The following is a 14636-nucleotide window of genomic DNA, read 5'->3' as shown; positions in this document are numbered from 1 at the left end:
CGTTTCATCCAAACAGGACCCGTTGAGAGTGCTCGGTGAAGATCACAACTAATGCGTAATGACGTTTCCACTTCAGCGCCTCACCTTGTATCGGTCCTCTTGGATCAGGTCGTGATCCCGGAGCTGGCTGAGAAACGTGTGCGGGTTCTCCATGCAGGACATTTCGGTTTTTTTACAGTGGAAAAACCGCAGGAGTTCCTCGTTCTTCAGCCAGTCCATCGGTTCCATCGGTGGTCAGCGCAGCTACCCCACTCCTCTGCAAAAAAAAACAAAAAAAAAACACCAGGCCCAGAGAGACCACAGCCGCTCCAGATGTTTTGTAGATGTTTCCCCCAAACGGTGGCACTAAATAAAGTGCTTAGGACAGGCTCCCTGCGCTGTTTCACCACGCAGCGAGTCCCTTTGCGTAAAATGTCCTGCTCCACAGGATTTGAACACAGCGAAACTAAAAATGAGCACCAACAACTTCCCCGTTCTGTGCCACAAATCACAAACAAGTAGCAGATTTACAAAATGGGCGGAAGTCCTTCCATGTCCGATTCGGAGCCTCTCTCCTAGATTTCTCGGTTCCTCCTTTCGTCAAATGGTATCCGGCCCTCGGCCGACTGGCCTGTTCCGCCCATCGGTCGGTGACGTTTAGAAAGTAAAAGTATTTTTTCATTTTGTTGGCAAGTCGCAGTTCCGGTCAGTGGCAGCAGGGGGCGTCCTCCACTGCAGAGACAATATTAACTGAATCCTCCCTGATCCTCTTTTATTCATGTGTTTTGGTCTTTTTTTATTTACAAACAAACAAATGAATATGGTGCTCATCAGAACAGGAGGGAGTCACACTAAGTTTCCACACACATCCAATTTGTATGCTTTAATCTCACTCACTTTCATCCTGTGCATTCTTTATCAGTAGGGCCCCTACTACATTCTGAGGGCCCCCAGATGATAGGGGACAAGAGATTTTTCTCTGTGTTGTCGCATCCCTCTTGTGAAATACTGCTTGTGATATCTTTGCAAAAACCTGCAAAATGAAATGATCTGATAAGTGAAATAGACTTCAGTATGAGACACTCATTTATTGTTTTAGGTTTCATCTTCACAGTTGTAGTTATGTTCTGAAAAATACATTTCACCTTTAAGAGGCAGGTTTATGGAAACAAGACATGGCATTGAAGATGTACACAAGATACTATTTTATTTTGAAAACAGAAATCCACAAGCCACAGATCAGAGATCGAGACAGAAAGAGAAAGTGCAAATTAATTGCACTTTAAAAGTCAAATACTGACTTTTACAATACATTCAGTTTGGAACCCTCCTCACACGTGGTGTAACACCATAATAAAAAATACATTTAAAAAACGTGGCAATAAAAAAATGTTGAGAACAACACACAGGGGAAATACTTGTTATCTGTGCTGTTTTAATCTTGCTCTGTAAAGCACTCTGGGCTGCATGATCGTATGGAAAGTGTTGAAATGTTAAACATTCGGTTATTTTATGAGTAATGAAAATAAATAGTGGGAAGAAACTATTTTTAATGCATTGTAGTAGAATTATAGATTGAAACGTGTTGTCATAATTCAAGTAAAAGTCCCTTGCATTCTCTTGATTGGGAATCATTTATTTTGGGATATTTCAACCACATAGGAGGGTTATGTTTAAAAAGATAGGTACCACAGGCATATTTACACATGCTTAACCTTTTCCCAGCCGCTTCTGAGTTTGACAACAGAACACTGCTGATCTGTCACAAGCCTATTCACTGATGTTGAGCACGCTCTTAAATTCTCTGTCAAATAACTCCTTCAGTCTGTTGCCCCTGGCGAGGAATTCAGCATTGTCCTGCAAGAGAACATAACAGACAGTTGTCACTATAAAATGTCCAGAAAGATTCATCTTAACTTTTTAAGTTCAACTGTTGATTAGCACCACATGTGAAATGATGGAAACTCCTGACCCTGCATGTCATCTAAAGGGTTTTTACTGACACTTGTCTCTTACCCGGTTGTATGAAGCACAGTTGGAGAAAATGAGCTGGACGTCGCTCACAAACTCTCCAACGGTCTGGTAGAGATTCTTCTGGAGTTTGTCTGCTATATGACCCAGCCACATCGGAGTCTGGATCACGGTGGAGTAGCCATTCAACTGAGGATGCCAAGCAGCAAATGAATGAGGTACTCAATGCTGTGCAACACCTTTGTCATTTGTTTACATCAGTTCCAGATTTGCACAAGTAAAGATGGAAGAAGGATTACAAAGTGTTTGCTCATTTGTAAATAATTATAACAATCCGCATTTTACACAACACTGCCCTGCAAATGTTTCAGAATAAAAGCCTTTTGTTAGCAAATGACGGGATTAGGCCACAGAAAGACGGTAGAGAGCTTTTATTTTGAAACAAGAAGTTAAAAATAAGGGTGGCATGTCTGTGACATGTCCTTCAGGTATATAAATCAAAACTGTAGCAATGTTGTGGATATGATAACAATATATATACTGTCAAAAGATCATTTTTACTGTGAACCTCAAGCGGAAAAATATTCGAGACCTCAAATCTCTAGAGGAGACGGAGCTAAAGCCGGCAGTGTGCCCTCTTCTAACCTGTTAATAGTTGAGGGCACTTTGACAGCTATACATTTAATTAATTGACACCATTTGTCACGAATAGCAAGGCAGCTAACCAGTGCATGGGAACGGCTGAGAGAAAGACTTACATAGAGGCATGGGTTCGCAGCAAATGTGTGTTCCTCATCAGCACTGCACAGACACAGAAGGAGATACTGGCATTGCTGTTGATGTAAGGGAAAAAGGGATGAGTGACGGCGGTGTGACAGATGGACAGGTTCAGCTTTAGTGGGAGTCAGTGTTTACGCATACACAGAATCTGACTCCGGTATATATAAAAACAGGGACAACAAAGCTGGACAAAGACGAACAAACATGTTTTACCTTTGTTCATTGTTTTTCATTATGCTATAAAGACAGAGTCACACAGTTTACTCACCAGTATGCGTTTGGATATTTGGCACAACATGGTTGCTTCTCTTTCCAGCTCCTCAGAGTATAAATACACTCGACTTGTTCTGAATATGCAGAGTGTACACATCCACAGGCCATTGTCCCTGCTCACACACACACACACACAAATTAAATAATCATATGTAAGATCTGACAATTATCAACCTTGAACAGAATATTGACCCCTCTTTATTTTTATTTCACCGTAACCAAATTAATCCCACTGACACAAGACGTAACATGTAACATACGTATTTAAGTGGGAATTTATTAACTTGGTTTGTATAGTTTGTCATTTAATAAGATAGTAAATTTAAACTACGCTGAAAGATGCTTCTTCCTGATTCAACCGCTGCTACTTTCATTTCAAATGAGAAGAGGAAGGCAAAGAAAAAAAAGAAAAATCACACAGCTACAATAAATTAGAACCTGGACTAACTGATTTGTTTGGTCACTTGGGGGCAGAGCGACAAAATGCTACACTATATTCACCGGCTAGTTCAGAAGTTTTCACTGAAAACAGCTGATAACGAGGTTGATGACAATGACCTAAAATAAGCGGAATTGCAGAGTCAGTTAATAATCTTCTGTGGTCTCGTCACTAAAAACAACACCTCTCACATGAAAGAAAAAACAGCGACAGATATTTGTTTTAATGTTTCGGTTGTCTCCTAGTTTGATCAAAGCTCACCGTAAAATGACGTCTTCTACATGAGGCAGGTGACATTTCTGGTGGAAGGAGCGAGGGCAGTGATCACACATCACCAACTCTTCTTCCTCTTTACAGATGCAGCACTCGTCATCGTTTTTCTCATTCTCCTGCCAAGACAGCAACTTCCGGTTACACAATTACATATCAGATACATCTGAGAGAAAGAGGTTTCTTGTTTATGAAAAGAGACTTGTAGCTGTAGCTTCTTGCGAGAGACGCAGGACTATTTAACGTCACCGAAACATCAGCTATGGCCGTCGCATTGTTTAATGCAGAACATGTGTAGAATGAGGAAATGCTGCTCGTCTGAAACTGACTGATCAACAAACTTACCAGGTCTTCGTCTTCTGGTTTGCACAGTCTGCAATTACACAGCAGAGAGTGGATCCCCAAGATGTTTGCCTGAAATAGACCAATCAACAGTGTCTTCCTCTTTGTTTCATAGTTTAGCTCTTTTCGGCTTGACAGATCCTGTGGCTCAATCTTTAGCTCCCTGGCTACGGTGCCATGTCTGACATGTAACTGCACCGTTAATGCCATGTTTCTTAATCAGACGCTAGCATTTCTCCGCTCTGTAAATTAAATGACCTCACTTTTTATGACCTGTTCTGATTTAAGTCCAAGATGGGGTAGATTTTCTTCTGCAGTCTATTGTTATGAGATATTTTTATTCTATCTTTTAACTTCATCTCTTTACTTCTAGGACTGACATTCTTTCTGCACATGGAAAGCTTTTGGAGGTGACGTTGGCTTACAGTAAAGTCATTTGGTGAACATGGGAACTTGATCTTGAAAGTGTGTGCAACTGACTGAATGACAAAAGTCACATTAAAGTTAAAGGTTTGTGATATTATTTATGCTCTGCCTTTTTTCTACAATAGACATTTGATGCAATTACATTCTGTAATCATCTCTCTATGTGGTTGTTTTTTAATTGTTAGTGGCGGAGTCCGCCATCCCTGCACTGGATTCATGATCTTTATCAATACAACACAAGTCTGTTTGGCTGCACCTTAAACAGATTCACCAGTTGCTCTTCTGCTTTTTGTATCATCGGCGAACATGGATATGACGTTGCTGAGGAGACTGGGAATGTCACTGACAAAGAGGGTGAACACTAGCGGGCCCAGGACGGAACCCTGTGGGACACCGCTAGTTACTTCAGTCCAGTTTGAGAGCTCCCCGTTAACTGTTACTTGCTGTCTTGTCTTTGTCAGAAAGTTCCTGATGCATAGCAGAATATTATCTCGGATGCAGAAGGAGGAAAGCTGTGCAAGGAGGCGTTCGTGCGGGACTGTGTCGAAGGCCTTTGACAGTAGATGTCAGGAATATGACATCTACTGGTAAACTGCGGCTTAGTGCCTCCGTCCACATGTCAAGTGCCTCTAGGAGATTAGTCACTGTTGATTTCTCCGACGTAAATCCATGTTGCTGGTCACATTGGAGGTTGTTGTTTTTCAGGTGTTCTACTATTGCCTCTGACATAATATGCTCCAGGACCTTGCATACCACCGATGTCAGCGAGACGGCTCTATAGTTGGCTGGATTGGATTTGCCCTTCTTGTAGATTGGTGTCACTGTGGCTGATTTCCATTGTTGTGTTACCTTGCCGCTTGATAGGCTAGTGCTAAATATAATGCTTAGTGGGAGAGCTATGGTATCTGCCAGCTTGTTCAGGACCCAGGGATGGATCTGGTCTGGGCCTGCTGATTTGTCAGTTTCGAAGTGAGCGCAGCTTCTTCAGAACCAATTTCTAGTAGTTCCGGGTCAGGTTGAGGAATGGCGGTCACATCCTCGAATGTGAATGTATTTGCATACTGCTGATTCAGGATTTCGGCCTTGCCCATGTCATGGCAAATGAATTGTACGTCTGTATTGCGGAGGTCTGCAATATTGACCCTGGTGGCTCTTCTGCTTTTGATGTAGCTCCGAAAAGCTTTGTTGTTAGAGCGGGCTTCTTATGCGAGTTTTGTTTCAAAGTCAAAGAGCGTTTGCCATAGTATTAAACTGAACTGACTGTTACCACGGGACCCACGGCTGTCAAAATATCAACCAGGACTGAAATCTTAAGGATTACAACTTTCACTCTGTCTGATTGCATCACACAAACATGCACAGTTTAACGTATGGCGTCTACCTCTATGAGGACACTGAGCGGTTCCCCTTCATACTTGATGTCTTTCCTCCAAGAGGCATTCGTCTGACGTGGTGCCACCTCTAGGAACTCCACCGGGGTCATCCAGTTCGTCTCAGTACGAATACTCTTCCCACGAGTCCCTGGTGGTCAAAGCAAGTGTAAGCTGGTTAGTACACATTTCCTTACACATGTTTAGCTTTTTGTGCGCAGTGAGGTATAGCGACCTGACACAAATCGTTTTTCATGTAAAGTCCCCGCTACAGCTCCACATGTGACTCTGAACACCTTCCTGCCACTGTCATGGCTGGTTTTTGGCTGCTGCTCAGTCCGTTCCTCTTCTTCCTCGTCTGTTATGGACACACAAGGGAAGTACGATTACCATCACCATTGCTATGGTGACACTGGGATAGGATGCACATCGAAGGTCATTTCTATTAAAAGCAAACGTGTTTAAAACCTGAACATCACTTTGTACAGACGAGCACCTGTGACAGCTGCAGAACTTTCTTTGCTGCTTGACGAAACCTCGTCTTCCTCGTCCAGGTCACTGACCTCCTCTTCACCTTCATCTTCGTCAGACACTAAAACAAGGAGGAGGTTGTTGCTTTTTCATCAGCAGTGAAGACGCTCACTCTGCCTGTTTTTTCTCAAATGTATCATGTTGAAACTCTAAATTTCATAGATGCCGACTTAGATTAAAGCTAATTACTTTAGAGAGATGGATCTTGTAATAGTTTTCTAAAATCACAGTTTTGCACAAATACAACAAACCTGTGGTTGAGTGACCAGATGGGAACAGTGATTTCTTGGCCTAGCAGGAAGAAGAAGAAGAAGAAAAAGGACATGGCTCAGATCAGGATCACTAACAGCAACAAGACTCACTATAAAGTCGGAATGTATTTATTTATGTATTTTCACCAGTTTCTGTTCTTACCTTTTTACCTCCTTTGTACTTTGCTGCTGTCAAGTGACCGTCCTGCAGTGAAGCAAAAAAGAAAACAGAAAATAAAACGATTTTCACAACAAAAGCACGTAACACGGCGCATGTTTAAGAAATGCAAGTCTTTGTCGACGTGTATTATTCCAAATTCACTTTTCAACAAACCTTTATAAGTTGTCCCAGGGTGGTGTCCATACATCGAATGCTCAACTTCCAGTTCTTGAAACTCTTCCTCCCCGCTAACCTCTCAAATTCATTGGGAGTGAACCACTGTCTCCCGACCACAATGCACTTCTCCCCTGAAACGTTCAGAGGATGGGGGAAGTGTTTATGTCAACCATTTATCCTCAAGACAATGATTATAGTATTTATTTTTCATAATCAGATACTTCAGTCATTGAGTCTTTCATACCTTTATCCAGTCTGCCTCTGTTCAGTGTTCCCTCCTTGTCTCCACAGGTCACGGGCAGCTGGAACTTATACATGGGCCAGCTCCAAATGTTGTTCTCCCCTCCCTTCTTCAGGGGAGAGGCTGCAACACAGGGAAACAAATACTTTGACTTCTTTGTTCCAGTGAGAAACTTCTTTTCACCGAGACATGAAGAGAATCATAATTTACATAGTAATGGTGCACTTTTTCAGCAGTGAAACTTTCAACACACGGTCATGTTTACAAAAGTAAGAAATAAGTGGGGGGAGACTTACAGAAGCATATTTTCTTGGACATTTTCCTGGGAGTCATCTGAGCTGATGGACCGGCCGGCTCTTCCTCATCGACGCACACGCTCCTACTTCTCAGCTTTCTCTTCTTTTTCACTGAGTTCTCTTGCTTCTCCTCTCCCTCCTCACCTTCTGAAAGCTCCTTCCTTTTCCTCTCTGGTAGTTGTTTGTCAAAATGGAAAGACCCTGAAATTGATGCCCGTGGATATAGTACACATCAAGTACACATCGTGGACAACTTCCAGTGGGAGAATGATGAGAGTAGTGCTGGGCGGTATACCGGTTTTAATTTCTCGTATGATATGAATTTTTCACACACCGTCATACCGGTGCACAGCCGAAACAACTTCCGTCACTCTTCAACAGGCAGCAAAATATATTGTTCATCGCTAAGGGCGCTGCGGTCGGAGCTAATTGTCTTATGTGTATTGAGAGGGCACCCTAGTTATGGTTAAAACTTTATAACAACAATTAATAACCCACAACGAACGCTCTTTAACAGAGTAAAACACCACGACACAACAGTTTGTGACACATAAACAATTTGTAACACTAATAATTGTACATTTATAAAATTACACCGCCGAATGGCATGCTGGGTACAGCTCGCTTGCTAGCTAGCTAGTCTGCTAACAGCTAGAAGAAGCTCCGTCGCTACATTAAAGAACAGAAAAGAGCGATGCAGGAGGAACAGAGAGAGACCGGAGATGCACCAGTACAATTTGTGCCCAAGAGAGGAGCTGTGTCTGCTGGTTGGAGGTTTTTTGGTTTTAAAAAATCCGACGTAGATCAAAAGACGATATATTGTGAAGTTTGTCGAGCCGCTGTTATTGCCTCTGGTGGCAACACTAGCAATTTACTCCATCACCTCAGCTGAAAACATGTGTTGGAATACGAAGAGTGTATGCGATTACGGTCCTCGGATGCTTTTTGGGGTATTTTGGTCAGACACATATGCAACGCTGATTACCGTGTAATATGTGTGGTATTTGTTATAAATGTACGTTGGTACATAGAGGGTGATAAGAAGCTGTACACGGAGGGACTTAGGACCCAGGGGAATGTAGGTGAAGGAAACAGGAAGTGAAGGAAACAGGAAGTGACGGAAGACACGCCACACAAACAGCTGTCCACCGCTCGCTGGCCGGCCGGTTTTTGTGTTAATTTTCGGCGTTAATTAATTAATGCGTTAACGCGGGGAAAAAAATTACCGTGATATACCGTGAAACCGCCAGAATCTTACAGAATACCGTGATACACATTTTTGGTCATACCGCCCAGCACTAGATGAGAGATCAAGATACAGTCATGTGCTGCAGAGAAAACGTACTGCTTGAGTTTACTTCAGTGTGACCAGTCTGCTGGTAATGGATACTTAATCATTCATTTAGTAGTGCAGTGTGCAGTATACTGATTGAGTAGTTATTAGGTATTACGTTAGTATGCAATTTTGAACACAGCCTTATTATCTAATCCAGTGCTTATCAACCTTTAACCTTTTCGTCATTGTGCCCCCTCAGCCAATGTTGTCAATGTTTAGGTCAATCCTCTCAGGTTTGCCTTCATACTAGGCCACACATGTCAAACTCAAGGCCCGTGGGCCGAATCCGGCCTGCCACGTCATTTTATGTGGCCCGCGAATCCCCAGCAAAACAAAAAAAAAAAAAATTGAAAGTTAGACTTGAAAATAAAAATATCCCCATGGTCGAAATTATGAGATAGAAAGTTGAAATTATGAGATAGCATGTTGTGAAGTATTATCACCGTGGCTGGACATTGATTACTTGTCCTCCTAACAGTCACTTGGTAACAATATGGTTAATTAGTTATTACCTTTTTTTTTAAAACAGGTGGACAGCCCGTAAAGCGGTTTTCCAACAAGTGATTGAGTTGAAAAAGATCGACAAATAATCCCAAAATGTCCACGAAGAGAAAAATTGATTCAGAGGGAAGAAGATGTAATTTAAGATGGGAAAGCGAATAAATGTCTGTGCTTCAAGGACAAAAACGGGTCTGTCTTCTGTGTTATGATGCGTGTCGGTGATGAAAGATACAATTCACGTCGGCATTTTGACACCAAACACTGAGCTAAATTTAGCCTCCAAGAAAAACATAAAATTGTCCAAGAATTAAAAGGCAGACTGCAATCACAGCAGAATATATTTACAAAAGCTACAGCCCAGTGCATGCTAAAGGTATGTGAGCAGGTGTGCTCCGACCAGATACAGACTTTTACAAATGTCAGTTTGTGAAGAAACACCATCGCAGACCGAGTTCATGAACTAGCAGCAATCTAACAACACAGCTAGCTAAGAGACGAGATACATCATCTGTCAATGTTTGTAAGAGGCTCAAGGCAGACCTGACTGTCAGTGAGGAGCTCTTGGATGTAGCTGCCATGCACGGGACGACGGCAGGGGGGGACATTAGTGATGCAGAGAGGTGACAAAAATAGCTTTGAACAAAGTTAATGTAATAAATTGTGTTTGATGATATTTGTATTTGTTATTTTCTTTAAAAGTTTGATCTTTGATAGAGTAATGTGGGTTTCTTAAACCTAAATTAAAATGATTTATGTTATAATAACAGAAATGTGCTTAAATATCATTTTACATTTATATAACTGCATGTACAATATTTTTACACTTGAATAAACAACAATCAAAAGCAGAGACAGTTATTTAACAATATGTTAGGAGTAGTTACAGTTATACAGTCTTACAGTTACAACCGGCCCTTTGAGGGAAACCATGATGCTGATGTGGCCCGGAGTGAAAATGAGTTTGACACCCCTGTACTAGGCCTACTTTGAGTGGAGCGAATCCAAATATTTCAACCATTTATCTACTGTTAGCTAACTATTATAACCATCATCCAATTCTTAACCAACTATTTTTGTGTGCAGGAGCGCAAACATATTCCAATCTAGAGTCACTCAGAAGCCCCTTTTAATACAGAGCAGCGAGGTGGAATGACGGCAACTTGAACAGGCAGTTTAAAAGTGGCCTTAGAGACACAACTCTGGTGAAGCCATTTTAGCGGCACATAGAGAAATTGTCATCTGATTGGCTCTTTCGATCGGTTCTTAAAGAGAACACCAATTTGCCATTTAGAGCAAATATCGTCCGATGGCGATCGGTGGTCGATCAATCGGAGCACCCTTATTTTTCTGTATCAGGGACCATGTACAAATAAAAACATTACTCACAAGCAAAAGGAACATAAACGTAGTGAGCAGAATCCCAATGATTAACGCCCCTGTGACCATAAAAAGACTGACCGTCCATGAGGCTGTTGCGCAGCAGTCGCAGGGCGGGATACTGGTTCAGGATGGTCTCCTCGAAGACGCAGCTCCAGAACTCTCTGACGCTCTGTGATCGTTCTCTCTCCAACCAGTCCAGAATATCATAGAGACCTTTCCTTATGTTGTCTTTACTCTTCATACGACTCACCTTCTGCAAACACACAAAAGCATGGAGAAAATAAGGGTTTAATAGTTCGACAGTCGCCTAACGCAGAGGTTTTCAACAGGTGGTCCGCGGAGGTACTGCAGGGGGTCCGCGAAATTTTTGGTTGATTAGACAATTAAAAAAAAAAAAAAACTTTTTCTTTTTTTCCTCGAAACATGAATCTGTCCATTATTTTAATAGTTCAGTATTGTATGAAATATAACAGGGATGTTTATGTATGGCAGTGGCACTAACAGGCCATCACTCATTTTGGTTTCCACATTTATGTTTAAATTGAAAACGTCAATTTGAATAGCTTGTATGAAGGATTATCACGCAATTGACAGACAATGTTGATATTGGCATTGGTATCAGTTGACAAGGTATGTTTCTAAATGGCAGTGGCACGGCCTCCCTACTCACTGTACCGTGCACATGTTTAAAATAAAAACATGAATATATGAACCTGTGTATTATTTAAATAGCTTAAATGCACAATAAAGAGGTATATATGGTACTAGGCCCAGTTTAATAAAAAACAATTTTATACAATACATATAGTCGGGGGTCCCTGCTCCATCTCTCTATCAGTTTGGGGGTCCTTGGCCTGAAAAACATTGAAGACCCCTGGCCTAACGTATACACTTAAATAGCTTTTTTTATGAATCACTCCTTACATTGGTTAGCACTGCTCATACTGAAGGGGGGGGTGTAACAAACCAATGTTAGAAATGTTTCTAATGGATATATTTTGTCACTGTAGTAATTATAAGAAAATGTCATGTATTTTTGGAACAGTGTGGGGCAAGAGAAAGACCTGAAATGATTTACAGACTGTAACAACGATATATAATGTTACTTTGAGCCACTTTCTCACACAAACACGGACAGTAAAGCAAACAGAAAATCTGAAATGACAGGAACTTCTAACAGGAAGTGTGGGTGATGGGAGGGTTACAGAGTAGAGAGTCTGATTTATGTGTAAAACAACAGCTTAACAATATTTATAAATATTGTTCAATAGTCCTGTTTGTAAAGTGTGGCGTGAGTTGTGTGGGCGGTGGTGTGTCGCTGGGGGTCGGTCCAAATAAATAAAAAGCCTCCAGTGTAACTTTTCACTCCCAGTCTCCCTCCTGCAGTGTTATTAAATCCCCGTATGTCGCTGTGTTTGCAGTTTCTTCCCGCCTCACGCTGGCGCGCGTTTCATCCAAACAGGACCCGTTGAGAGTGCTCGGTGAAGATCACAACTAATGCGTAATGACGTTTCCACTTCAGCGCCTCACCTTGTATCGGTCCTCTTGGATCAGGTCGTGATCCCGGAGCTGGCTGAGAAACGTGTGCGGGTTCTCCATGCAGGACATTTCGGTTTTTTTACAGTGGAAAAACCGCAGGAGTTCCTCGTTCTTCAGCCAGTCCATCGGTTCCATCGGTGGTCAGCGCAGCTACCCCACTCCTCTGCAAAAAAAAACAAAAAAAAAACACCAGGCCCAGAGAGACCACAGCCGCTCCAGATGTTTTGTAGATGTTTCCCCCAAACGGTGGCACTAAATAAAGTGCTTAGGACAGGCTCCCTGCGCTGTTTCACCACGCAGCGAGTCCCTTTGCGTAAAATGTCCTGCTCCACAGGATTTGAACACAGCGAAACTAAAAATGAGCACCAACAACTTCCCCGTTCTGTGCCACAAATCACAAACAAGTAGCAGATTTACAAAATGGGCGGAAGTCCTTCCATGTCCGATTCGGAGCCTCTCTCCTAGATTTCTCGGTTCCTCCTTTCGTCAAATGGTATCCGGCCCTCGGCCGACTGGCCTGTTCCGCCCATCGGTCGGTGACGTTTAGAAAGTAAAAGTATTTTTTCATTTTGTTGGCAAGTCGCAGTTCCGGTCAGTGGCAGCAGGGGGCGTCCTCCACTGCAGAGACAATATTAACTGAATCCTCCCTGATCCTCTTTTATTCATGTGTTTTGGTCTTTTTTTATTTACAAACAAACAAATGAATATGGTGCTCATCAGAACAGGAGGGAGTCACACTAAGTTTCCACACACATCCAATTTGTATGCTTTAATCTCACTCACTTTCATCCTGTGCATTCTTTATCAGTAGGGCCCCTACTACATTCTGAGGGCCCCCAGATGATAGGGGACAAGAGATTTTTCTCTGTGTTGTCGCATCCCTCTTGTGAAATACTGCTTGTGATATCTTTGCAAAAACCTGCAAAATGAAATGATCTGATAAGTGAAATAGACTTCAGTATGAGACACTCATTTATTGTTTTAGGTTTCATCTTCACAGTTGTAGTTATGTTCTGAAAAATACATTTCACCTTTAAGAGGCAGGTTTATGGAAACAAGACATGGCATTGAAGATGTACACAAGATACTATTTTATTTTGAAAACAGAAATCCACAAGCCACAGATCAGAGATCGAGACAGAAAGAGAAAGTGCAAATTAATTGCACTTTAAAAGTCAAATACTGACTTTTACAATACATTCAGTTTGGAACCCTCCTCACACGTGGTGTAACACCATAATAAAAAATACATTTAAAAAACGTGGCAATAAAAAAATGTTGAGAACAACACACAGGGGAAATACTTGTTATCTGTGCTGTTTTAATCTTGCTCTGTAAAGCACTCTGGGCTGCATGATCGTATGGAAAGTGTTGAAATGTTAAACATTCGGTTATTTTATGAGTAATGAAAATAAATAGTGGGAAGAAACTATTTTTAATGCATTGTAGTAGAATTATAGATTGAAACGTGTTGTCATAATTCAAGTAAAAGTCCCTTGCATTCTCTTGATTGGGAATCATTTATTTTGGGATATTTCAACCACATAGGAGGGTTATGTTTAAAAAGATAGGTACCACAGGCATATTTACACATGCTTAACCTTTTCCCAGCCGCTTCTGAGTTTGACAACAGAACACTGCTGATCTGTCACAAGCCTATTCACTGATGTTGAGCACGCTCTTAAATTCTCTGTCAAATAACTCCTTCAGTCTGTTGCCCCTGGCGAGGAATTCAGCATTGTCCTGCAAGAGAACATAACAGACAGTTGTCACTATAAAATGTCCAGAAAGATTCATCTTAACTTTTTAAGTTCAACTGTTGATTAGCACCACATGTGAAATGATGGAAACTCCTGACCCTGCATGTCATCTAAAGGGTTTTTACTGACACTTGTCTCTTACCCGGTTGTATGAAGCACAGTTGGAGAAAATGAGCTGGACGTCGCTCACAAACTCTCCAACGGTCTGGTAGAGATTCTTCTGGAGTTTGTCTGCTATATGACCCAGCCACATCGGAGTCTGGATCACGGTGGAGTAGCCATTCAACTGAGGATGCCAAGCAGCAAATGAATGAGGTACTCAATGCTGTGCAACACCTTTGTCATTTGTTTACATCAGTTCCAGATTTGCACAAGTAAAGATGGAAGAAGGATTACAAAGTGTTTGCTCATTTGTAAATAATTATAACAATCCGCATTTTACACAACACTGCCCTGCAAATGTTTCAGAATAAAAGCCTTTTGTTAGCAAATGACGGGATTAGGCCACAGAAAGACGGTAGAGAGCTTTTATTTTGAAACAAGAAGTTAAAAATAAGGGTGGCATGTCTGTGACATGTCCTTCAGGTATATAAATCAAAACTGTAGCAATGTTG

General features: G+C 41.7%; 1 protein-coding gene and 1 long non-coding RNA gene across 2 annotated transcripts; both read right to left on the bottom strand.

The window, feature by feature from the left end:
- Positions 1 to 1169: 1169 nt before the first annotated feature.
- LOC116377192 (nuclear body protein SP140-like protein) lies at positions 1170 to 12851 on the bottom strand. Its single transcript, XM_031838772.1, has 16 exons — positions 12254 to 12851; positions 10802 to 10976; positions 7507 to 7707; positions 7214 to 7333; positions 6967 to 7100; positions 6796 to 6837; positions 6633 to 6672; positions 6347 to 6442; positions 6086 to 6208; positions 5862 to 6001; positions 4058 to 4126; positions 3704 to 3831; positions 2999 to 3116; positions 2709 to 2783; positions 1996 to 2139; positions 1170 to 1836 (listed from the first exon to the last, which is right to left on the bottom strand). Exons 1-16 carry the CDS (start codon positions 12395 to 12397, stop codon positions 1750 to 1752), a joined length of 1836 nt encoding a protein of 611 aa, XP_031694632.1. The 5' UTR covers positions 12398 to 12851; the 3' UTR covers positions 1170 to 1749.
- Positions 12852 to 13338: 487 nt separating this feature from the next.
- LOC116377194 (uncharacterized) lies at positions 13339 to 14606 on the bottom strand. The gene is made up of 2 exons (XR_004212177.1): positions 14165 to 14606; positions 13339 to 14005 (listed from the first exon to the last, which is right to left on the bottom strand). It is a non-coding gene; the product is annotated as an uncharacterized LOC116377194 (long non-coding RNA).
- Between the last annotated feature and the right edge of the window lie 30 nt (positions 14607 to 14636).

Source organism: Anarrhichthys ocellatus, unplaced genomic scaffold (genome assembly GCF_004355925.1).
Source record: "Anarrhichthys ocellatus isolate YVR2014 unplaced genomic scaffold, GSC_Weel_1.0 scaffold1001, whole genome shotgun sequence".
NCBI classification, from domain to species: domain Eukaryota; kingdom Metazoa; phylum Chordata; class Actinopteri; order Perciformes; family Anarhichadidae; genus Anarrhichthys; species Anarrhichthys ocellatus.
The sequence above is the reverse complement of the archived record's forward strand: the minus strand, read 5'-3'. Positions and strand labels throughout refer to the sequence as shown.